The sequence below is a fragment of the Sciurus carolinensis genome, chromosome 10 (genome assembly GCF_902686445.1).
Source record: "Sciurus carolinensis chromosome 10, mSciCar1.2, whole genome shotgun sequence".
NCBI lineage: Eukaryota > Metazoa > Chordata > Mammalia > Rodentia > Sciuridae > Sciurus > Sciurus carolinensis.
Window position 1 is genome coordinate 99,194,425 of NC_062222.1, and position 26,159 is coordinate 99,220,583.

Consider the following 26,159-nt stretch of genomic DNA (forward strand, 5'->3'; position numbering starts at 1 on the left):
ACCCTAAAAACCCTTCCTGAGCAATCCTGAAATGGAAACCACAGTTGATCTGAGCTAGGCTTTTGTCATTTGCAAGTGTTTTAAAATTAAGTAGAGAGTAGAGGCCGGGCACAGTGATGAACACCTCTAATCCCAGCAGCTCGGGAGGCTGAGGCAGGAGGATAGCAAGTTCGAAGCCAGCCTCAGCAAAAGGGAGGTACTAAGCAACTTAGTGAGACCCTGTTTCTGAATAAAATACAAAATAGCATTGGGGATGTGGCTCAGTGATTGAGTGTGACTGAGTTCAATCCCCAGTTCAAAAAAAAAAAAAAATTAAGTAGAATCACTCGGAATGGAACCAGAAATGGCAGGGAACAAAAGTTAACTCAAAAGAAGCAGACTGCACCAATAAAGAAATGGGGGGGGGGATATTTTGTAGAAAATTAAATAGCTCTTTACTGACTAGGGCCACACACACATACATACATTAAATAGGCTCCATTTTATCATAAATCTATATTTTCTTGAAGTTAAAGTCATGCCAAGATGTTGCTGGGTTAGAATTGCCTTAGTATATTGCTCTGATGTGTCATGATTGTATAAAAGATATGAGAGATACCTGCTAAATAAGGATAACAGGATCAGAAGATAACCGAAAACTAAAACAAATACTCAAACTATAACATTGAAGGACATGGCAGAGATGTGGGGACATCCTCAATATTTGTATTTTGATTCTGCATCTTCTAAGAGATGGGTCTCTTTTGAAAGCATCTATAGATAAAAGATTCATCTTGTCCTTACATAGCAACAAAATTCCCTGACAACTTGGGTAAAATGCTCTAACTCTTAGAAGCACGTGCCTCAATGTGTGCATTTGCACAGATGCTATGGTACATTATGTCTCGGTGACAAAATAATAAATGATAAACACTTTATTCATTTTATCCAGTGAATAAAGATACAAGAAAACAATGCAAAAAGAAAAAAAAAAAAAAGAAGAAGAAGCAGCAGCTTACTGCCCCCCACACCTACATACCTGAATGCATCCATGGCAGCTGACAGAAAACTCAAATCATCTGTAGCATGGGAATTATCTGCTCCCCTCCCGCAAAGTGTCTAGGGAAAGAACTCAGTGACCCCAAAGATGTCAGAGACTCACAGAACGGATAAACTACTCTGACGTCTCTGTGAGGAATGGACCTGGCATGTGGACTGTGCCCAAGCCCTCCACCTTCCCTCATTAACCACTGTCAACCTCACATCTGGTTTCGCCTTTGGAATTCTTCAGCCTCAGCCCAGGGAGCAGCACTGGTATTTATCAGGCACTCCTGGCTATCAGCTTAGCTCGTCCTAAACTGAACAGGGGGGTCGATCCTTCAGTTGCGGGAAGCTCTGGAATTGCGTAAGGTTTGGACTAGCCAGGGTTGCCGGGAGGGGCCGCACTGAGGCAGCAGTTTGGGGATGGCAATTTGGGAGCCATCTAAGAGAGCAGCTCAGGAGCCTATGCTGGGAGGTGCAGGAGGGCCCCTCCAGAGCCGGTTTCTGCTTCTGTGAAATCTTTGGGCAATAATAGAGGGAAAGGAAGAAGAGGTACTGCAGCATCATAATTAAGAGTGTCTTATTCAGAGTCACAACCCTGAGGCCAAACTCTGTCTCTGCCACTTAAAAGGTAGAGTCATTCTTCCATGTGCAGATGGCTTTTTGTCCCCCTTTGGTTATAATCTGTGTTCCTTGGGATAGACCCACATGGCCACTTACACAGGTACCAGAAACCGTACATAAAAACACCTCCAGCATTTGTGGTAGTCAGGGGTGACCTGTCAGTTAATAAGTAGAAGAGGTCATCCGCTGGGCAAACCCTTCAGGGGTTTCATTTGTTTTGCCTGGCACTGACCAATTTTAAAACTGAAAATCTGCCTTTAAAAAACCAGGTCCAGTACTGCTAGTCGCCCTAGATGCTAACTATTTGACCCTGGACAAGTTAACCTATGTGTTGTTTCAAATCTGCAAAATGGGGGTAATAATCATGCCTACGTCATTAGATTGCTGTTGGAAGAATTAACTGGGTAAAGGCCAACCTGACCCAGGTTAAGGCCTATGTGTGTATTAGTTGTGACCTGACAGATATGTAGAGAATTTAAATCTGCATTAAAATCCCAGTCAGAGCTGTGTCTAACTTTCAGCTTTTGCTTTAATATTGTGTCATCTGGGGTAAATTACATAACCTCTTTGAGCCTCGTTTTTCCACACCTATAAAATTGGGCAGTTAACTAGGATAAACCCAGTACTATGCCTGCTGATAAAGATCAAGTGTCAGAGGAGACAGCTCATTTGGTTACAGTGATGAGCACTGTAATTAAAAGGAGAGAGCTGGGTGTGGTGACTCATGCCTGTAATCGCAGCAACTCAGGAGGCTGAGGCAGGAGGATCGCGAGTTCCAAACCTGTCTCAGCAACTTAGCGAGGCCCTGTCTCTAATAAAACACATAAAAGGGTTGGGAACATAACTCAGTGGTGAAGTGCCCCTGGGTTTCAATCCCTGGTCCCAAAGAGGGCGGGGGGAGAGAATAGTATACCAGCCAGTGTGATGGTCACCTCTGCCTCCTCTCCTCATTATTTACAACCATGGCAGATGCTGTTATTAGTGCGTAGGAATATGCGAAAGCCTGGACTAAAGGGCGCCCTCTAGAGGTGGAATGGATAAATCACACGAAGGTGCCTGCTGGTCCTCCCCACGGAGACAAGGATCCTTCCAAGGCTCCACCTCTAGGCTTCAGAGGCCATGCCTGTTCCCAGAGATAATTAGGTTATTTTTGGAGAGGAAAAATGGCAATGAGAAAACAAGTTGGAGGGCATATGGGGACCTAGCAAGCATGCTCCACTGGCAAGTGGCCCTGATGACAGGGCCGGAGTGAAGGCACAGGCAGCATGATGGTCACAGCCTGCTCATGCCTGTCACCCCAGGCCCCAAGATGCCAACTTGATAAGAACAGGCTATGCTTGACAGCAGGTGCTACCTGTGTCCCCCACAGCAGTCACTCAGTAATTGGCAACAAACAATATCAAAAGCAAAGTGTCCAAAATAGCCTGCTTCGAATTTTCCTTGCTTTTTCTCTGCCTCCCACGTTGCAGTCACCTCCCAATTATCAGCCACCAGGCTGCAGAGCATCTTACCATCTTGAGGTGCATGCCCAGTTAAATGCTGCCTGCCTTGGTTCAAACCCCAGACCTTCCACTTGTCACTTAACCCTGGGAAAGTTACTTCATCTCTGTGCCTTGATTTCTCACAGGCCAAGTGGGTGTGTAGCAGAATCTCCTTCGTATGGATGGTGTGAGGATTGGATGGATTACTACATCCGGTGTGTAAAACAGGGTTTAGCTCATAGATGATAGTAAATGTTAGATGACTATGTTGTCATTGATTTGTGGGTTGAGATCTGAAAGATTAAGAGATAGTGTTTTACTCAGTTTTTTATTTTTTTGTCGCTGTGAGTAAAAGATCTGACCGGCACAATAGTAGAGGAGGAAAAATATATTTAAGGGCTCACGGTTTCAGAGGTCTCAATCCACAGACAGCCAGCTTTATTCCTCGGGTCTCCACATGAGGCAGAACAACATGGCAGAAGAATGTGGCAGAAAGAAGCAGCTCACATGAGGATCAGAAGGCAGAAAGAGAACCCACTTTCCAGATACAAATATATACCCCATAGCCACGCCCCCAGTTAATGGCTTCCTCCAGCCACACCCCACCTGCCTCCAGTTACCACTCAGTTAATCCCATCAGGAGTTAATTCACTGATAAGGTTAAGGCTATGACCCAATCATTTCTCCTCCAAATCTTCTTGCATTGTCTGACAAGTGAGCTTTTGGGCCACACATCCAAACCATAACAGATGGAATAGCAGATTCTTACAGATACTAATTCTGTAAACTAATAGAAAATAGAGACCGAAAAAGATAGCCCTTAACATTAGCTGGAAGAATGTTCACTTCCTCTTTCCCTCTCTTCTACCTTCCAAGATAGAAACTGGCCCTGTTCAGAGACTGGCCAACATTTTCTCATGCCTGCCCAGCACTGGATGATTCCTCCCATTGCAAACATCGGTATCTTGGCAAAACTGAGCTAAGTGTGCTTGCTTAGGTTGGCATTGGTCCATTTGTCACCTGAGTGAACTCTACCCTGAGGGCACATTGCCCCTTCCACCCCTCTTCCCACCAAGCTAAGAGATGGGATCCGGCTGCCCCTGACTTGGCATTGGGTCCACTCATCTTTCCAGGTTGTTTAGAATTTTCCCTTTCTGGTGTTCTGGCGTTTGTTAGCTAGTGAAACAGGGGTGGTTGGAAGAACTAGGAACATTTGCCCACTGGGGACATCTCCCCCGCTCCAGTGACTTGGAGGCAGAAGAAAGGGGCTAGTGAGGGAAGGCAGTGTGTGTGGCTGGGGTGACATAAGAGGCACACTGGTTCTCCAGCACAGAGGCTGCTCAGAATCTAGCTGGTACTCAGGAACTAAGCTGACCCCTGAAGAGTTTGCCCAGCGGATGACCTCTTCTACTTATTAACTGACAGGTCACCCCTGACTACCACAAATGCTGGAGGTGTTTTCATGTACAGTTTCTGGCACCTGTGTAAGTAGCCATGTGGGTCTATCCCAGGGAACACAGATTATAACCAAAGGGGGACAAAAAGCCATCTGAACATGGAAGAATGACTCTACCTAATATTCTTAGCCAAAAGAAATGCAAGAAGATGCAGCCTAAGAATATGCCTTGAGGCATAATAATTACACTAGTTTCTGCTTAATGAGTTGCTACCACACGCTAGGCAATTTTAATGAAGCTTTAAACCTCATGGTAAATAAAAATTATTGTGCCCATTCTATATATGGGAAATGAGGTGCAAAGGGCCTGAAGAACTTGCCCAAATTTGCAGAGCTAGTTGACGGCAGACCTAGGATTCCCACCTAGATGTTTTAAATTTGAAAGCCTGTGCTTTTTCCACTCCACTGTACATCTCTCTGAGGAGGCTCTCCATAAGCATTCATTGAATAAAAAATTATATTTTGGTATTACTCTAAAAAATCCCCACTGTACCAGCATAACACATCAAAGGGGATGGTATATGGCAAAATTACTCTTTAGTACAAGGTTCTAAAACCCAGATCAAATAAATTCCTATTAAAGTTTTTAGGGAAGTATGCGAACAAAAGAAAGACCAACTGAAAAATAATTCTACCTCCCCACCCCCACGGCCCCCCTCTCTCTGGCCTTGGATTGGAGTGTATGGAAATGAAAAGGGAAATGTTGATCTTCCTGAGGGAAAGGGAGATGCCCATCAGTATCACAATCACCCACAAGTAATTATGTGTTATCAGGGCCGTGTGGGAGCAGCCTGAAATCCCCAACGTGGTAATTTCAACAAACAGAACACGAAAAGGGTGACTGTTACTCAGTTCAATTCAACAAATGTTTACTCAGAGCCTTGTGGTTGCCCAGAGCTAACCAGTTAGCAGAGTTGATGTGTCTTAACCAGCAGCCGCGAAAGACATGGGAATCTAGGAGCCTGTTCTTCCCAAGCACCAGGCTGGGGAAGGCACCTCGGTCCTAAAGAGAGAGATCCTGCATTTTTAGAGTTTGACTCCATGGGCTTAATTGTAGACTAATAAATTCCAATCTCTCTGTGAAATGCTCTCCTATCACAGATTTTGGGTACAGTAATCGTTTTTGCATTTGGAATTTGGAGTCATTAAACTTGTTGTTTGGATGGTGTAGTTTAGGCTTTAAAATATTGTTCCTCAAATAATTTTAAAAATTAATGTGCGGGCTGGGGATATAGCTCAGTTGGTAGAGTGCCTACCTCGCATGCACAAGGCCCTGGGTTCAATCCCCAGCACCAAAAAAATAAATAAAAATTAATGTGCTGGGACTAATTGTTCAAGTAAATGTTCCTCTAAGAAGGTCAGCGTCTTACACCTGGTTCTCATGCCTCATTCATGACTTAGGACCCTCAGCTTAAAGAGGCTGTGTACCACAGTGATGGGGTGCAGTCTTCACACTGAGGCTATACCGGCCAAGGGGGCGCTTCATCTGGGTAGAAGCAAAACTGGCCCGAGTCATCTGATGAACATAACTAGTCAATTAAGATACAGGTTGAGAGTCCTTTATCCAAAATGCTTGGGACCAGAAGTGTTTTGGATTTCAGATTTTTAGTATTTTGGCATATTTTCGTATACATAATTAGACATCTTGGGGAGGAGACCTAAGGCTAAACACAAAATTCATTTGTTTCATATACACTTCATACATATAGCTCAAGGGCAATTTTATACAGTATTTTTAGTTCATGCACTTTTGACTGGAAGCCATCACGTTTCAGATTTGAAATGTTTCACTTGGGACATTGCTGACAATGCTTCAGATTTTTCAGCATTTTGGATCAGGATTGTGCAACATGTGATTCTCTCTACAGTCTAGGAGCCAGAGTTAATTCTCGTATTAGGGAAAGTCATTCTTTCACTCACAAATTATAGATAGAGCCAGGAGTGGTGACGCACACCTGTAATCCAAGCACCTCGGGAGGCTGAGGTAGGAGGATCATGAGTTCAAAGCCAGCCTCAGCAACTTAGCAAGTTCTGAATATCTCTTGCTGGATTGTATTTGGGTGTCAAGAGAGAGAAGGAATCAAGGACAAGCCTAAGATTTGGGACCTGAACAATGGAAGGATATAAGGTGCTATTTAATAAAATAAGGATGATGTGGGAAGAGCAGGTGTGGCAGGGAGGGTCAGGGTGTGTGTGTTATTTGAAGATCCCTTTTAGATGTCAAGGTGCAGATGTGCAGTGGGTGCTTTGATAAATAATCTGGAGTCCTGGGGAAGCTCTGGGCCAGAGGCTGGGGGAGAAAACTCGGAACCCGCAGTCTGGATTCAGATCCCAGCTGCTTGCTGTGGCCTTGGACCAGGCTCTTCTCCCTCTGTCTTCCATATCCTCATCTGTGGAGAGAGGTGGTACAACCAATGCCTCAGGATAGGTGGGAGGGTTAATCAAGGCCACATTCGTAAAGCACAGCGCATACTCCAAGATGGGAGATGGACGATGCTCACTTCCTCTTGCCAACCTCCTTCTGGGTTGACAGACTCTGTAGAACAACTCGATGGATCAGGAAAGGCCCACATGTCAGCATGAGGTGGGACCCAAACCCAACAGCAGTGGGAAACATTTCCATGGGAAGTCCATGAGCAAAAGAAATGGTGTTGGTGTGGTTACAGTGCACTCGATGGTGGGCAATGAGGGACGTAGACTTGGGACAGGAAACGGGGTCAGGAGAAGGTGTGATGCAAGAGGACTAGGGTGAAGGCAGTGGCCCAGAGAAGGAATTGAGGGCTGAGCACACTGAGGCCCATCTCAGTCTCTGGGGTCACCAGCACCCTGACAAAGACTCTGGGCCCTAGCACCCTGAGTTCCTGAGCCTTCCACAGCCTATTTCGCTGTTGCCTTCCCAAGAACACAAAGGAGAGCCGCTGCTCTCTCCCAGCCACCATCTCCCTCCTGTGACACCATTTCCCTTCCGGGTAGAGGGGACCCCACTTGGAGCAGCATTTCAGAATCACTCGTCCTGTTCCGTGGAGCAGCAAAAGCCTCGCACTCGGCTCTGTACAGGGAAACTGGCTTCTCTCCGGTGTCCTAATCCTGGTTCCACTGCCAAAAGGAAAGACAGTGTACCTCCATAAGGGGTGAATCTCTCCCTTTTCAGTTAAAAACTAGCTTCCGGCAAGCTGTTAGTCCTCTTGTGAGTGAAACTTCGATCTCCAAATTCTCCAAACTGGATTGGAAATAGGGTGGGGCAGGTAATGAAAGGGATGCTGTCCTCAGGGGACATCTCACCTCTACAACATCTCACCCCCCCACACACACACCTCACACACCTCACACACCTCACACACACACCTCACACACACACCTCACACACACACACACACACCTCACACACACACCTCACACACACACACCTCACACACACACCTCACACACACCTCACACACACACCTCACACACACACACCTCACACACCTCACACACCTCACACACACCTCACACACACACACACACCTCACACACACACTCCACACACACCTCACACACACATCCTACCCACACACCTCACACACACACATACCTCACACACACACCTCACACACACACACACCTCACACACACACTTCACACATACCTCACACACCTCACACACACATCTCATGCACACATCTCACCCACACACCTCACACACACACACCTCACACACACACCTCATACACCCGCACACCTCACACACACACACACACCTCACCCACACCACACACACACCTCACACACACACCTCACACACACACCTCACACACACACCTCACACACACACACCTCACCCACATACCTCACACAGGTGGGAGGGAAAGAGACTGGGGGCAGAGGAGGAGGAGGGCAGCATTGCTAACCACATGGCCATTTTTTCTTATTACCAGAGATTAGAATGCACCATCTCTTGGAGATAGATCTCTCCTATATATGTTTTGTTTGAACCACGCAGTATTTTTAAAATTCTTGAATTTGTGGCCAACATTTAAAAATCAAGAGATTTCACATTAAAAAAAAAATGTTTTTTCGTATCCAAATTGCTTGCTCCAGCAGCACTGGACTGGCCTTTGTAAGGCTATAATCAGCAAAGCTCTATGGTAGCCACTGGGTCCAACTCCCGACAGCACCGCCCACCATGGTCCCCGCCCCGCCCCTCCTCCCTCCTGTTCTCAAAGCACATGAGTTTGCAAGCTCAGGTTTAAAGGAAGATCAGAGTGGGTGATTAATGAACTCCAAGAGAGGAGCACACTAGTGGTTTATCTGGTACCGAAGTGAACCGAGAGAGAGTGTAGAAGTTAGACGGAGGGGAGGTTGGGTAGTTGCCCTGACAATGATGATGAAGGTATTGAGGGTCACTTTCTTGTGGACAACTCTTGCTCCTCTGTCACATGCGGATAAGTTCACCATCAGCAGTTCGCCATTCCCTGCAAACCAACTGCTGCTGCGCTGTTGACCCAACTCTGTAGAGGACGTCCTTCAGGACATCTGTGAATTGTGTCTGGGGTCTGTCCTGCTTCACGTCTAACTTTCTTTAACAGTGAATTCACAGACCAAGGAATTTTGTAGAATTTTCTTCCCCCCAAAGAGACAAAAATCTCACTCTACCCAGGGTTAGCATTTTCCTGATCTGCCTCTGCTTGCTTTGATAAAGGAGCTCGCTGCCCCCCAACACTCCATAGAATTGCTTGTTTTAATGGATGTTCAAACAGCCAAAGTTTGTGGTTTGGTTGGAAAGTGGTTTTCTGTGTTCCTTGTGTTCATCCTTCAAGTTCAGAGCCATCACCACCTGAGAGTACTTAGCGCTCAGGATAACTGAAAGAGAGCATAAATCCTGCTTGCTTTGAACACAACCCAGGGCTCACAGTATGTTCCTGAACTGGCCAATGATAATCAGCTCTTCCCCTCTTCTTCCCTCTTTTGTGCCTGTAAATCAAGAAGCCCCAATATTAGTCACTACGAAAGAGATAATTAGTAAGTACAAAGCTGCTCCCTCCATCCATCACTCTGTGCCTCAGATTCCGGCTTAGCCAAGAGTCTGGAGCAAGCTAACAATACACAAGGATGAGTTGCTTAAACAAGTTTTTTTTTTTTTTTTTTTTACACAAAGCATATGAGTCTGTTTCACTCTAAATTCTGCATCCTCCCCAGCCTTTGTAAAGACAGCTATGACACAGGGCCAAAGGGAAGCTTCTTGCCAATTGTATGAAGTTTTCCTTTCCTGGAACCCCAGGTATTTGAAACAGCAGTGGTGTTTTAATGGCATAATTCTTGAGGATTCAGAACTTTTAAAAAATGCCTCACCCCTCTTCAGTGATCAGGCAGAAGAATAAGATGCCACTTTCTTTCCCTGGAATATGCCATGTCCCTCCCCAAGAAAAGCATGCTTGTGCCTTTGCCAGCCTTTCATCCAATTGGAAAATTAATTTCCTGCTCTGGCAGGGCACATGGTCAAAGGCAACTGTTGCCCCCCAAAAAGAAAGGCTGTTTCCAGATCCGCTAAGCAGTCTAGGAACTTCCTTCCCGTGCCTTGCTGACCAAATATTGCTGGCCTGCATAGAAGTGTTCCACTCATGTATTTATGACTTGGGAGCTGCTCAAATGCACACTGGCTTCTATTTTTTCCATCACACAATGTTTCCTCCAGTTTTTGAATTTCCCATATCAACTACTTTGCTATTTTTAAGCAGAATATTTTCAAGCCAAAGTAGCTGGTCAGTATGATAAAATCTCACGACTCAAGCAGGGAGCTTGAACTCTTCCCAGGTGGGCGGCATGAGTGGTATGAGCTGGCTTTGGACCAGCCTTTCTCTTCTAGAAGATGAGGGTACGGGGTTGTATAATCCTAGTCCTTTTCTATTAAGATTAAAATCACATTTCATCACTGCTAAGATGCTTCTGATTCTAAGAAACATCATATTGAAAGTCTTAGAAGAAAAAGAAATTTTAAAATGTTCCACTGTTTCAATGGTCTTGAAACATCTTTAAAGATGTTTGTTCCCATGGTGACAGGATTGTTCACAACAGACTCTTGTGTTCTGAAATCCATTTAGGCAGATTTGGCAACTTCCGCTGCCTGCATTGTGTTGCTTGATATGACATAGGCGATCCTTTTTGATGATCCCAGTAATGAAATGTAACAGCACTCTTCATCTCCTTGGAGGTGTCTTTCTAAGCAAATAAAGCATTTGCTTATTCCTTGGCAAGAAAATAGGGAATTACAGACTTGCTGAGGATGAATATTTGCTTCACCAATATCAAATGTATACCCCTTTGCTCTGTTTCTGAGACTTTCTATACGTACAGTAGCTTTTCATTTCAATGCTGATTCAAAATGTAGCTTTTCTAAGACATTTAAGTGGCAGTTAATCTCAGGGGTGTAGTGCCAAGAGTGAAGCAAACACAATGCCAATGACAAGACAGTGATTGTGTGGGCCACGCTCAATCAGTGACATCCATGTCCTGACTGCTGCTTGGCAACAAACACTTCACCCTCATCAATCACACTTGTTACAATATGAAAAAAAAAATGAGCATCTTAAAATAGCTGGATAATGGAAAGGACTACAATTCACATTTACTGTGTACCTAGCAAGGTACTAAATTCTTGACCAAACAGTATCAACCAAACCTTATACCAAGAAGTAAGTGTAGATTAGAAAGTTTAACCAGGTTAAAAGAAATTTCCCACATCCCTTCAGTTTAGAAAATTTCAGGGCAAGGATTCTGATCCAGACAATAGGACCTTCCATCCTGCCAGTTCTGTGGTTCTAAGGATAGGGTACATCATGCATGCAGAGCAACTATAGGCCAACATTTGATTCTATTCCTTTTCAAGAATGTGAAGCATCATTTCCTATAGGATCACAAGGGTCTATTTTAAATAATCATATAGGGTTTTGTATGATGAATTGATCAGAATGACTTCTAATTAGCATGTCTAATACATGGAAGAGGCCACATCTTAAAGGAGTTCACAGGTATGATTTCTGTTTTTACAACTATGGGAGCTGTCTACCCTCACCACAGTGCAATGAGATAGTTAAAGCACCATCATTTCCTGATGAAAGCCTTTCCTGTCAGCTGAAATGACTTTGCCAGTGACAACAGAAATGCAGTCATGGCAAAATATGAGCCTAGATCAGTTCAAAGCTTGACCTCCCCAGCTTTAGTATCCTCTTTTTCTACTTCTCCCTATTACATCAATGACTGGTCTTACGAAGTTAGTTTGTTTTTTTCACATGTATGGATGGTGAATGAACAGAAACAAATATGTTTTTGTTAAAAAAAAAAAAAATAAAAATAAAAAGCTGTTTTATTCTCCCAATGTTAGAAGATGTGACCATGAATGACATTTTCCAGTTCATAACATCCCCTGGTCCTGGCCTCTCTGAGCAATAAGGGAGGTCCTTGGAGACCAACCCAGAGGCAGAGATGGAAGCCACCAAGCCTGTCCCTAGAGAATAGTGATGCTGAGTAAACTCCTGTGGCTTTGTGGCAATGGTGCTTTTGTTTCCATGGGCAGTTAAATATGGATTCTGGGAGGAGCTTTGTATGTGTGTTCAATACTGTGGGAGCAAAACCCAAAAGAAAGGAGTGAGAGTATGACTAAGAGCCTTCATGGTCAAAATAAATACCAGTAAGAAGGACTTACCAAGTCCAAACAGCTAAAGATCACCATCCTCAAAGGCTAGTCATGTAGACATCACAACTTTCACAGATTTGCATTCCAGCAACCAGTGTGGAGGCTACATCAGGAGAATGCAATAAGCATCTTCTGTTTTCTCGGGTCATTAATCCATTTGGTGGCAATGTTGTATATCGAGTACCTACATGTGAAAAGGGAAGGGGACATAGGGCAGGCATGTGTGTTTGAAGAGGCCCGACTGAACAATGGCGCAGAGCGGACGCCTTTCTGACCTCCCTGCTGGTCTTGTCTCAGCTGTAAAGGTGCCTCCCACTATGGTCTGACCAAAGACAGGAAGAGGCGCTCGCAAGATGGCTACCCGGACGGCTGCGCCAGCCTCACAGCAACGGCGCTCTCCCCAGAGGACTCTGCAGCTGCCACCATCTCCTTAATGCTGGACGAGCCTGGCCTAGACAACCCTGCCTACGTGTCGACGGCCGAGGACAGCCAGCCAGCAAACAGTCCCTCTGACTCTGGCCGGAGCAACCGAACTAGGGGTGAGTCAAATGGGTGGGTGTCGGGGAATGGGCTCTTGGCCTGCCTTGGGATTGCCCTCTGCGGAATACTCACGGTGGAAAGTTCTGGAAATGTTTTTTTAAGGGAAATGGTTCTGGTAGTTTTGGCAGCCACTCAATGTCCAATTCTCCAAAGTGAAATGAAACCATGAGCATCTCAGGTCATTAAAACTGTGTACTCTGACTTGGTGAAAGGGGGTGAAGGGAGACTAGATGATTTATCACTCCCACCGTGCCAGGGCCTTCCCTGCCTGCTCCAGAAAAGTGCTGTTACATTCAGTTTATCCCTCGGGGGAGAGCTGATTTTAAAACAAGCTACATATATTTCACTGTAGAAAATTTAGAAAGTAGAGGTAAACAAATTCTACCTAGGGGTAATCGCTGGTTAGGTTGTAATGGATCTTATCAGATGTGTACAGGGAAGAAGATTTCTATTAACTACAGTTCCTCGCATCTCACTTTTCCTCAGCTCGGCCCTTTGAGCGGTCCACTATTCGAAGTAGATCTTTTAAAAAAATTAATCGAGCTTTGAGCGTTCTTCGAAGGACAAAGAGTGGGAGTGCAGTTGCCAACCAAGCAGACCAGGGCAGGGAACATCCTGAAAATCCCAATGCCCCTGAAGGTAAGTGAAGACCCCCAGAAGGCTGGACATGGGCTGGGCGTCCATGTCCTTCTCTTGTAACTAAAGTCAGAAACGAATGCTCTCCTTTTTTACAGATGAGGGAAAGGGTGTCAGATCCCTTTCCTTTAGGAGCCAGCTGAGGGCTGGCGTTGTGGCTCAGTGGTAGAGCACTTGCCTAGCACAGGTGAGACACTGGGTTCTGATCTCAGCACCACATAAAAACAAATGAACAAAATAAAGGTTAAATTCTTTTTTTAAAAAAGGAGCTAGCTGAATGCATCGAAAGAATGATAAGTATAGTTAATAAATGGAAATCATTTGAAATAGTGCTGCCACACAGTAACAGCAAATGATATATTTATTTGTTCTCATTACAACTATGTACAAGGTGCTGTTCTGAGTGTTTTGCATGCATTTCCTCAGTCCTCCACACCATGAGGAAGTTACTATTTATCCCTGGTTTAGAGATGAAGGCAACTGAGGCACAGAGAGTTTACTTAGCTTGTTCCATATCATCTTGCTGAACTTTGAATATGGTGCTAGAATCCATGCACAGAAAGTTTTAGAGGGGCTGGAGAGATAGCTCAGTTGGTAGAGTGCTTGCCTTGCAAGCACAAGGCTGTGGGTTCGATCCCCAGTAAAAAAAGAAAAGAAAAGAAAACCCAAGAAAGTTATTAGATATTAGATCCTATGTGGTTTTGCCAGTATAAATGGAGTTGAAGAAATAATGTCTTACTAATTTTTCTCATTTCATTTTACAAGCTTAGCATAGTAATAGTAATAGTTTTTTAAATAAAAGCTGAGCTCCATGTTCCAGGTAGTGTCCTAAGCCATTTAAATGTCACAACAATGCTAAGAGATGAGGATTATCATTCCCATTTTACAGATGAGGAAACTGAGCCCCAGAGAGATTAAGCAACTAACCCAGAGTCACCCAGATGAAAAATGAAATGGCAGAACTAGGATTTTAACTCAGGCCCTCTGGCTCCAGGAACTACTCTGTTAACCACCAGCTTATCCTGCCCTTCACTCCTGGGGGTTGAGAGGTTGAGCCCAAACCACTTTATTTACTATGTCCTCAGAAAATTCTTGAGGAAGTGTCTTAAACCCACTCTTTGCTACTTAGGATCACCTCTCTGTGTGTGTTCTCTCTGTGTCTCTCTCTGTCTCACTCTCTGTTTCTCTGTGTGTGTGTGTGTGTGTGTGTGTGTGTGTGTGTGTGTACGCTTGTGCGCCCTGTAACTACTCTGAGCCTATTACAGTCCTGTAAGTACTTTACCTCTTTCCCTCACCATACTGCTACTATTACAAGAACTAAAAATACCCATTCTAATTGCTAAGCTCGGTGCCACCATACAGTGAACTCATTGTAAACAATAATAATTGTCAAGTGCTTTAATCCTCCAGTTAGCATGCAATTTTGAACAAATTCTTTTCTTTCCAGACTGATGCAATTTTGACAGTTCAGAAATGACTTTAGTGCATTGTAGTCACTAGAGCCTTGTTGGTGTGGCTCTAATTAACATCATTTATAAGTGTGACTGGGCCTGTCCTTTCAGACTATGAAAGCAGACATCTTTGAGCAGTTTAAGTTTGGGAGTATGGTTTTTGTAACTCTGTTGGGAATGAGGTATCAAGGGAGGGGGATGTGGGAGGGAGGATCAGCAGCTTTGATGATTATTTCCAAATCTTTCTTTGCTCAAAATAATTTTTTAAGAAAACTCTCCATTCCCTTGTTCCTAGACATGTTCTGACAGATGCTGTGGTGTAGACTACCTAATGGAATCAGAGTAACTGAAACATTGATTGAATTCAATCACCCAAGTAATGTTAGCACCAGAACTGACAGATTAAGACAGCCACTGGCTGCTTTATAGCAAAGCCAGTCACTTCCATTAAATTAAATCTGAGCGGAGTTTAAGGGCACACATTTACAATGTCTCAGGCTTGCTCTGGCCACTAAATTACCTTGTTAACCATGCTCTGTAATACTTGTAAATAACTGTGATTTCTTTTTTCTATATGGTTCCTGAGTCAAGTTCATTAGAAAAAAATGGACTGAAGTCATAGATTTCAAAAATAGTCACAAAGAATGAATTATCTAGAACCAGGTCCACAATGTTCCATCTTTCCAGATGGCAATATTAAAGGAGGGTCTCAGGGTAAGGGCAGCTGTGAGCAGCTGCAGGAGACAGAAGCTTCTCATCCTTCTGCATCCTAACTTCAGGCTCAGGCTACTCAGGGGAGTCACTCTGCCCACCTGACCAGGTGGCTGGGTCCTAATACTTACTTGTTTCTCCTTCTCATACTTCAATTCAAACTGAAATGGAAAACTGTGCCCCACTGTGAACTGCTTGGTTATCAATCTATAGGACAAGTCCCTGTGGCCTCTTGCCTGGCTGTGAATAGCTGGAAGCCCGAGGGAGGCAATCAGCAGTCATCAGGAACCCTGGGTTGGGCCCTGGCTCTGAGGATCGCCTGACTTTGCAGCCTCCAACTAGTGGGTTCCTTCCCCTTTCTGCACTTGAAAAAGTTAAGGAGCAGAAAAAACTACACAGCCACCATCACAGCTATTTCTCTCTACCTGGTCACAACAGGATGGGAGATGGGAGGTGAGAGGGAACTATGAAAGTTTTCATGGGATGAGCAGATGCTTCAGCTAAAAAAATAAGTTTGGAAACACCAGCCTACATAATCTTTGAATCTTGTGTTAGCTCTGACTCCATTGAGGCAGCTCAGAGATGAACCTCCAGAAGCCACTTGCTAAGCCTTGGACTCTTCTTACATATGAATCGGTCTTAAGACTTTCACTATTGACAGTGGCATCTGACAGAGAGGACTGCGGATTCCCCAACCCTAAAAAGCAGGGTCTTCAGGGGAAAGAATCCTTAAAATGATGGAAGAAGGCAGAAGAGCAGGTTTATTTTATTTTTGTCCCTGAATTAGCAAGTACAGAAACTGCAATCCATTTTAGATAAACTGCAGTCCATTCCGTAAAGACGTTCATTCATTCACTTATCCATTGCTGTTCACCCTGTAAATATCAGCAAAAGACTCTTGCCTGCAGAGATCTTTCCACAGAACCATGGAGAAGCCAGAAATCAGGCCCTCAAGGATTTTAGTGTCAAGTGGGGGATATAAGAAATGGGCATGAATAACAATAATAAAAGGTTGAATGCCATAAGAAATATGGCATTGGTATGTTTAGAGAAAGCAAGGGATAGCGGGATCAGGGTAGAATGTAATTGGAAGGGATCATTTCATGTAGCCTTGAAGGAAAATTGGGTTTGGGTCCAGGATGAAAAGCATTCCAGCAGAGAAACTCACCCTGGCACCAAGGCTGCAAAAGTGGAAAACACGCACGAGAGAAACAATGATCAGTTTAGTTTGGCAAGAAGAGGGGTTGGAAATGCCCAGTGGGAAGGTGTCTTAAATAAATACTATCTTTGCCCATTTCAGTCTTTCCAAGGCTGTATCACCTGATTCCAGATGGTGAAATTACCAGCATCAAGATCAATCGAGTGGATCCCAACGAAAGCCTCTCCATCAGGCTTGTGGGAGGCAGTGAAACCCCACTGGTCCATATCATTATCCAACACATTTATCGTGATGGAGTGATCGCTAGAGATGGCCGGCTGTTGCCAGGAGACATCATCCTCAAGGTAGAGACTGTGGCTGTGGGGCTGTGATAAGGTCCTTACTATAAAAACCCTTCAGAGAAGATGATGGATGGACGGGTGGGTGGGTGGATGGATGGATGAACGAATGGATGGATGGGTAGATGGATGAATAAATGTACAGGTGGGTTGATGGATGGATGGACAGACAGATGGACGGGTGGGTGGATGGATGGGTGGATGGGTAGGTGGGTGGATGGATGGATGAACGAATGGATGAGGGGAAAATAGTAGAATAAATGTGGACATTCATTTTCCATAGTTTTTTGTAATAACTTCATGTGAGATTTAATAATTGAGAAAGTCTTTCACTCTCACTCTCTTCCCCCTTCCGGTTTATAAATATTTCTGTTTCTATACTATATTGTCTCTATCACTTTCTCTCCCCTCTTCCTTTTCCCTCCTACCGTTTTTTTGTTTGTTTGTTTGTGTGTTTGTTTTTTCTTCTTCCCCTTCCTTCTCCTCCTGCATTTAAATAATATAAAACTGGAACATTTATTTTCTTAAATTGTTTTTAGAGCAGATTAATGGAACATTTTGTGTTTTATCTAATCACATTCAGATATTCTTCTAAAGTAAATTTTCTATGGTTTAATGGTTCTCCATGAAAATAAAAGCAATCCCTCAGCGACTTCTACCAACTGAGACATTGCAGGGAAGACAGATGGAGGAGTAAGTTGTCTTAGGCATACTGTCCACCAAGGCTTGGGTGCGGAGAAGGATTTCAAGGAGGAATATTCAGAAGAAGAGAAAGGATGAAGTAAGAGTTGTTTATCAGACAGAAGTCAAACATGTGCCAGAAGTGACAAGAAATCCCTCCCTGCTCGTATATTTCCCGATACTCAGATAACAGTGTCATCCCACCCCTTCCAGGTTGCTAAGGGACAAGCTCCTATCACATCGTGAGCTGTTTGTTTGGCAAACTAATTGGAATAAGAGGAGGAATAATTTAAAGCAGTTATTGCAGAAATGCTGACATTCCCAGTGGCCTCTGAGGTGGGACACAACCTCAGGGGGCGGCCCGCAGTGCAATCTGTGACGCTCTGTGCGGCTGCCTCCCCATTCTGGTGGAAACTATGCTGCCCGGGAGGGTTGCATAATAAAGCGTTTTGATTCTTGTGGTCTTCAGCTGGCACTTGCAGGCAATAGGGCTGCCAGCACTCTTCTCAGGGAACCTTGACCTCTCGGCCTGGGTGTAATGGGGGAAGCAGGCCCCATACTCTGCTTACCTGTGCTTGGACAAAGGCGGTGGCCTGTGTTTGCATGGGGAGCTCCTGCTCCTCTCTGGAGACACAGCAGAGAACTGGTGACTGTCCCTCAGGAAGGTCCTTTTGAAGCTTCTTCCCAGGCGCCTCTAATAATTGGCTGCAAGTACAAGAAATCTTACCAAACTCTAAAATTCAAGAAGGTCTTTGCTCCTTCGTGGGCCCCCACCCCCTGCCAAGATCCGAGTGCAGGGCTGCTGTGAATTGTTTCCTTCCAGAGCGGTACTTCAGGCTAGGGGCTGCAGCCCCCAGGAGGGGCCTGCGTAGCTGGAGTAATTAAAACCAGAAAGCCTGCTGCAGCACCAACAGCAGGAGAGACACAAACGAAAGGGCCATGCTTAACGACACTTAAGTAGCAAGTGAGGTGATCTAGCCTGTAGTAAGAGAGCCCAAAAACTTCCTTTCACATTGGTGTGTTTGAAATTACATGGGGACCCCCCCGCCAACCTTTTTTGGGGGGTGAGGAACACAGGCAAGATGACCACCTTAATACCTTCACATACACTCACACACACGTTATCACTCTCATTACCACACTCATGCACTTGGAAGCACACTCATGCACACCACTTAGACACACAACGCTCTGTCTCACACACACACACACACACAGACCCTCGTGCACATGTGCACATTCTTTCTTTCACACATATTTTGTCACTTGCAACCATACGTATGCACACACATTCAGGCTTATATAGCCCCCCTACACTCACACACACACACACACACACACACACACACACAGTGATGGGAAAAGGAGTTCCTGTGTGGGCATCCTGGGTCCCAGGGAGAACAATCCAATTGAAGAATTTTGAAAAGAAAATGTGAACTCAACTTGGTTTGAATGACCATTAATGTAATTGTTTGGAGCTATGGGTGGAGTTCAGCAGTAGCGTCCTTAGCATGCATGAGGCCCTGGGTTCTGTCCCCAGTACCACAAAAAAGAACAAGAGTTTGGTTACGTAATCATTTGACTGAGCTGGATGGAAAGATTCCTTTCTTCTTTTGTCATTTCCTACTTTTTCTTCCTTCCTCCCCTCCTACCAGCTAGAAAAGTTGGCAGAAAACAGAAATGAAGGTTGGGATTCTGTAAATAAATGTGCAGCCTGTGTGATGACAAGTTTGCAGACAGAGGGTGTCCAGTCACAGAGGAGGACGGGGATGTTTGGACACAGGATAAGGGGAGAGAGCTGGGAAGTCTCGAGGGGAACAGCACCCGGGTCTTCTGAGGACCTGGGCATTTTACTTCTTTACTTTGAGCGGGGCTGGGGATCTCACGCAGGGTCCTGCACAGGCGAGCCTGGGCCTCTTAGTCAGGTTCATGGCAGGGGTTGTTGACTGCAGATGCTCCACTCTACCAGGTCAACGGAATGGACATCAGCAACGTCCCCCACAACTACGCCCTGCGTCTCCTGCGACAGCCATGCCGGGCGCTGCGGCTCACCGTGCTGCGGGAGCAGAAGTTCCGGAGCAGGAGCAACGGACACGTGTTGGATACCTATGGACCTCGGGATGACAGTTTCCACGTGATTCTCAACAAAAGTAGCCCCGAGGAGCAGCTGGGAATAAAACTGGTGCGCAAGGTGGACGAACCTGGGGTGTTCATCTTTAACGTGCTGGATGGCGGCGTGGCGGACCGAGACGGCCAGCTGGAGGAGAACGACCGCGTGCTGGCCATCAATGGACACGACCTCCGATATGGCAGCCCGGAAAGCGCGGCTCATCTGATTCAGGTGGGTCACAGTCAGAAGCCCCCAGCGTGAGCAGGAGCTCTCATCACCAGGGCCCACGGGGCCTTCCTTTCAGGCAGTCTAGACGGAAGGGACAGGGTTGACAAGGCTTCCACCCAGGTAAGAACCTTATGCGAGCAACTGCTGTGTCTCGGGTTGTACACTCCCATGTGTTGCTCCCGCTACAGCGGAACACAGGTGGCTGTGCGTTGCAACCTCTCGAGGTTAAGGTCACTGAAGGTTAGCAAGGTCCAGTCACCATGTATCCAAAGCTAGACGCAGACCCAGGAGTCATTCAGATACCTCTGGACACCTCCAAGACAGCCTACGGTATTAACTCCCTCAAGAAGCTGTGGGACCTTATGGACAGAGTACAATGGGTTGGCGAAGCTAAGGCCAGGTGACCTAGAAAGCTCATGGGAGCCTTGACTATGAACTTAGAAGTAGTGTCCTAATGAGAGAGCTGTTCAAATTCTTCATCTTCTGGGCAAAAAGAGTTTGCAATAGACTAACATGGTTTAATGCACTTATCTGATCGATGTGATTTCATTCATCACTAGTGTGCATCTTATGGACTGTGGCTGGGTCATCATGGAATTTTCTTTCTCTTCTTTTTTTTAAATAAATTTTTTATTTTGAGATAATTTTGGATTAATAAAAAACACAATAATTCTGAATTGTTGTAAAAAGCAACACAGAGGAATCCCTTATACACATTTCTCTTTTCCCCAGTGTTAACATCTTGCAAAAATGGCATGCAGTATCACAAGGGTGCTAATGTTGACATATCAGGATGCAGAATATTTCCATCCCCACAAAGATCCTTATAAAAGTGACTCTTTTAGCCAGGCATGGTGGTACACACCTGTAATCCCAGCGACTCGGCAGGCTGAGGCAGGAGGATCATGAGTTCAAAGTCAGCCTCAGCAAAAGCAAGATGCTAAGCAATTCAGTGAGACCCTGTCTCTAAATAAAACTCAGAATAGGGCTGGGGATGTGTCTCAGTGGTTGAGTGCCCCTGAGTTCAATCCCTGATACCAAAAAAAAAAAAAAAAAAAAAGTGACCCTTTTATAGCCACACCTACTACCCTCCTACCCTGCCTCCTCCTTCACCCTTGGCAACTGCTCATCTGTTCTCCATTTCTGTAATTTTGAATTTTAAAAATTTTACATAAACAGAATCATACAGCGTATAAGCTTTTGTGATTGGTTTTTCTCACTCAGTATAATTTTCTGGGGGTTCCTGCAGACAGTTGGGTGTCTCAATAATGTTGTCTGAACTCACAGTTTTATTCTTAAAGGGACAGATATTTTCTGAGCTCTTGTGCTCTAACCTCAATTATTCCCCTCACCTATCAAACATGTATTACATTTCCACCGCTTACCTGGCCCTGGGTTAGGTGCAGAGAACAGACAGGTGTTGCTCTCCCCAAGGAGCCCACTCTCAAACGGGGGTGGACTTTCCCTTAATGACTGACATATGGTGTGAGAGTTCTGCAGTAGAGAAATTAAATCCTGCTGGTGCAGAAGAAAGATCTCTGCTGAGATGAACTCTTCATGGCAGAGGAGATCTTGGGGCTTTCAGGAATAGGCAGGAGTTCTCTAGGTGGATAAACCTGAAGGTCTTCCCAATAAGACACAACACAAAAGAACATTTCCCTCATATCCCATTAGGGAAATGGCTAATACCTGGAGCATACTGTGTGTATAAAACAGCAGCAATACACAAGGCAGAAGTGGCAGGTCACAGTATTATGAGCCATGTTAAGGCCAAGAATATCCCCAAAGCCATGGACTATCACTCGATGGTCCTAGGAAGGAAGGTGATGTGATCTTTCAGAAAGATCTGTCCTTAGAGAGGTAGACAGTCAGCAGCAGGTACTGAACCCTGCAGGGTCCAGCGCTGCCTCAGGACTTGACCATCGAGCACACATCTTTCCTTCCCACCTTGGCACCCACTTGTAGACGTCTTCCAGGGGTTGGCAACTCTGGTCACTGTCGTGCATGTACTTATCCCTCTTCTTCCAAGAGAACTGAGCAGTACATTGTATTTGTGTCAGTTTAAACCTGGGCAGGCAGAGGGTGCATGGGGACTTGTCCTACTCCCTCTGCGTGTGAGGGCAGGAAGCACACCTGGTGCTGGGCCCTGAGCTGTGGCTCTTGGTGGGAGCCCCAGGTCCAAGGTGATGCTCAGCCTCCTGGATGGATGTTCACTTGCTAAAGAGGGCCTGAGCTCGTACCTGTGGAGGAGGCAGAGAGGAAAAAGCAGAGTTACCAGAGGCATATCCTCTCTGGGTTTACTCCAGAATTCATATTGCCTGGCCCCAGCTTACTTGTGTGACCACCACCCTTACTTATCTACAAGCCTACTTGGTATCTAAAGTGAATGTCTAAAGGCATCTCAAAAGTAATGTCCGAAACTGATCCCTTCGCTTCTCCATACTCCACCATGGCCAAACCTTCGCCTCTTCCTCCTTCCCAGTCTCTAGAAATGACACCAGTTATCCAGTCACTCAGAAAAAAGGAGTCTTCATGTACTTGAGCGTCTTTCTCTCCCAGTCCATTTCTCACCACCTCCATGGCCTCCATCAGCCAGGCTGCCATCCACATCAGTCTGGGCCGCTGCCTCCTTGCTTCCACACTCCATGGAAGAATGACTGCTTTACAAAGTCAGCCCTGCTGCGCCACTCTCCTGCCCTGAGCCTTCGGGCCTTCTCCAGATAATTAGGTTAAAATTACAAATCCTTGGCATGGCTGGCAGAGACATACATACTCTGGTCTTCAGTTCTCTCTCCAAATTCATTTCTTAAGCAAAGGGGAGAATTTCTGGTGTTCTCCACCTACTTAACCATTTTTCAGCTACATTGCCTTCTTCCTACTCTGCCCACATTTTGAGAAGTCTTCCACCTCAGGGCTTAAGTTCTTGCTGTCCCTCTGCCTGGAAGAGTCTTCTGTAGAAGATTCATATCCATCTAACTCACTCCCATACCTCAGTCGAGTCTCTTCTCAGAGAGGCCTTCCCTAACAATCTTGCTTAAAATAGTGTACCCATGCACACACAGAATCCGCCATCTACCAGCTGTTTTATGATTACCTGCCAGGCTAAGATGATAAAATATGGTGGAGCATTGTATCCCAAGCACTTAGCACAATGCCTGGAAAGAGCAGGCATTCAATAAGCATTTACTGCCAGGCATGGTGGCACACACCTGTAATCCCAGCAGCTTGGAAGGCTGAGGCAGGAGCATTATGAGTTCAAAGCCAGCCTCAGCAAAATTAGTGAGCACTAACCAACTCAGTGAGACCCTGTCTCTAAATAAAATTCAAAAATGACCTGGGGATGTGGTTCAGTGATTGAGTGCCCCTGAGTTCAATCCCTGGCACAAAAAAATAATAAATAAATAAACATTTACTTGTGGTTTGTAAATCTTGTTGAATTAAAAAGTGAAGTCAAATTATAAACATGTACATATATATAAGATATATTTTGCACATTAATTCCACCTCACGAGGACTTGTTAAACCATTTACCAGTGAACAAGAACAAGCAGTGCATCTACTTTTACATGCTATTTGTCCCTAAGATATAATCTCTCCTCAAATTTGTTCATTCATTACTGTTTGAGAAGCTTCTATGTACCCAGAGATGTGCTCTATAGTGATGAACCAGACAGATGCAGTTGCTGGTCTCACAGTGCTTGGAACATGTTCTTGACTCTGATCTTAAGCATAAGTCAGTCTGAAATGCGTGGCCTCTAGTCTGCATAAGCCAGTAGGTGAGAACAGAAAATAGACCATGTAGAAACATTTATGCATGAAAAAGAGTCTGTTTTATTTTTTCCATGAAGAAACTCCATTCTTAGCATGATTTTCTTTCTTTCTTTTTTTTTTTTTTTTTTTTTTCTCTCAAAACAAGAACTTTTAGGAGATCATCAATGTTTGTTTTTGGGTTTCGTCTTTTTTTTTTTTTTTTTTTTTTTTTCATGTCACCTTTGTTAGCACCCTCTGCAGGTCAATCAGTGAACTTACATTCCGATGATCTATTGCCAACTGTACTTCGCAATCAGCAAAAGAAAAACTCTTACTCATGTTATTTGGAAAAATTTTGATTGCATATGGCATTTTACTTCTGTAGATTAATAACAGAAGAGTAAAAAAAAATTCCCTGAGAAAGTTAATTTATGAAATAAAATCTTGCCTAACAGTGGGAATTCCTAAAAGATTCTTTTGCTTACTAAACAAAGCCAATGTGCTTTATAAGCAGGAAAAACTTTTCTTTAAAAAAAAAAAAAAAAAAACTAGGGCAAAGTCAGTTGGAAAAGACATGAAAAAAAAATAGAATGCTGGAAAAACTCAGCTAAGCAATCTCTTGCTGTTTCTAAAGAGTGGGTTTTATTTATGTGATACTTGTAACACACACCAGGCTGGGGGGATTAAACTAAATACCCTTCAAAGGTTGAGACTCAGATTTCCACCCAGTCCTTGGCTCTGCAGCCCTCCTGTGTCTACTCCATGAATCACATTTGCCTCACAGAGAAATTCCCAGACAACATGTCCTCTTGACCATGTTCTCTCCCACAGTACCCCACATTCTGCTTTTTTCTGCATTACTTCAGGGAAGAGTTATTACAGAGAGGCCGCAACTGTTTTAAATCTGACCAGCTTTACATATGTTGAGCCCTGACCTCAGCTTATTCAGCAGCAGCCTGGGTTAACCAGACCCTAGTGTTAGACAGATGGTCAGGCCCACGGAGAAGATAACCCTTAAAGAGACAGAAACTTCCAACACGGAACAGTTGACTTAGTGAGTACAACTTGATTTTTCACTGTTGTTAATTTATCAAGTGTTTTGAGCACTCTTATTGGAGTAACTGTATAGAAGAGACAGTGTTTTAGGGAATGTTTGATGTCATACCAAAATAAAGAACAAAGAAATAATGGACTAAAGCTTTGAGACACAAGGAAGAACAGAGGTCTCAACATCCCAAACTGAGGATCTGCACACATCCAGCCCATTTGCATGGGAGGCTTTTATTCTGAGAGGTATGCCTATTTGGGGATGCTTTCATTCCTTGGCAATTCTAAATTTGTGTGCACATATTTATTTAAAAAATAAATATAACTTATATATATAATTAATAAAGAAAGAAGGTAATTGTGCATTTCAAATTCGCACATCCCTCTTGTGGGTTTTGCTTTTGGACAACCCCAGACTTGATGCAGATGCTGAAAAAAATTCTTAGTAGAGATGATAAAACAAGGGGTTTTCATTAATACTGATGTGTGCTTTTTGTTCCTCGGGAGAGTTAATATTTAAATGGAAAGTTATTTCATCAAAGAAGAACTGACAACCAGGCACTTCAGATTTTTAAAAAGAATGCAGCGGGGTCTTAGACAAAGCCAGAAGGCAAGTAATGCCCTATCGTATTACCTAGGTTTGTTCTAAATCCACCATTCCAGCTCATGAGTTCTGCTGTGTACCTGGAAAAAAAAATGCAGAACTTTTGTGGTAATTTAAACATTCAAGTCCCATGGAGCCAGTAAGAACCACCAGTGAAATAAGACCTGATAGGTCTGTGTGTGATTTTTACAGATCAGCCCAGCTAATATGGAATCCAATCCCTACTTAAATTGTCTTTCCATGGTACTGTAGTAAATTTAATACACATAGACTAAACTATACATAGATTCTTAAATCTCCTTGAGCCAAATTCTCAAGGTCCAAATGATTTTTATATACAGCTCCAAATTCCATGTGTTTTTAAGAAATTATGACCTGGTAAGTTGTACAACTTTTCAACGCAGAATTTTATAAGTGCAACTCTTAGGCACAGCTATACACTGTGAACGACAAGATATCTTGACAATTCACTACCCTTTCTCCAACACACACAACCTCCGCATGCATATTTTTGTTTTGCTTTTTGTAATACCAGGGACTGAACCCAGGGGCACTCTACCACTGGGCTGCATCCATAACACTTTTAAAATTATTTTATTTTGAGACAGGGTCTCACTAAGTTGCCCAGGCTAGCCTCAAACTTTTGATCCT

The 26,159-nt window shown here is 44.4% G+C and overlaps 1 protein-coding gene across 5 annotated transcripts in view; it reads left to right on the top strand.

Annotated features, from left to right (window-relative positions):
* The window catches only part of Lnx1 (ligand of numb-protein X 1), a 163,765-nt gene that overhangs the window by 113,631 nt on the left and 23,975 nt on the right, over nucleotides 1-26,159 (top strand). For all 5 annotated transcript variants that reach the window (XM_047567419.1, XM_047567418.1, XM_047567416.1 and 2 more), the window contains 4 exons: nucleotides 12,551-12,792; nucleotides 13,280-13,432; nucleotides 16,892-17,094; nucleotides 19,739-20,110. In XM_047567419.1, coding sequence (XP_047423375.1) covers nucleotides 12,551-12,792; nucleotides 13,280-13,432; nucleotides 16,892-17,094; nucleotides 19,739-20,110 — 970 coding nt within the window. The remainder of the gene's footprint in view (nucleotides 1-12,550; nucleotides 12,793-13,279; nucleotides 13,433-16,891; nucleotides 17,095-19,738; nucleotides 20,111-26,159) is intronic.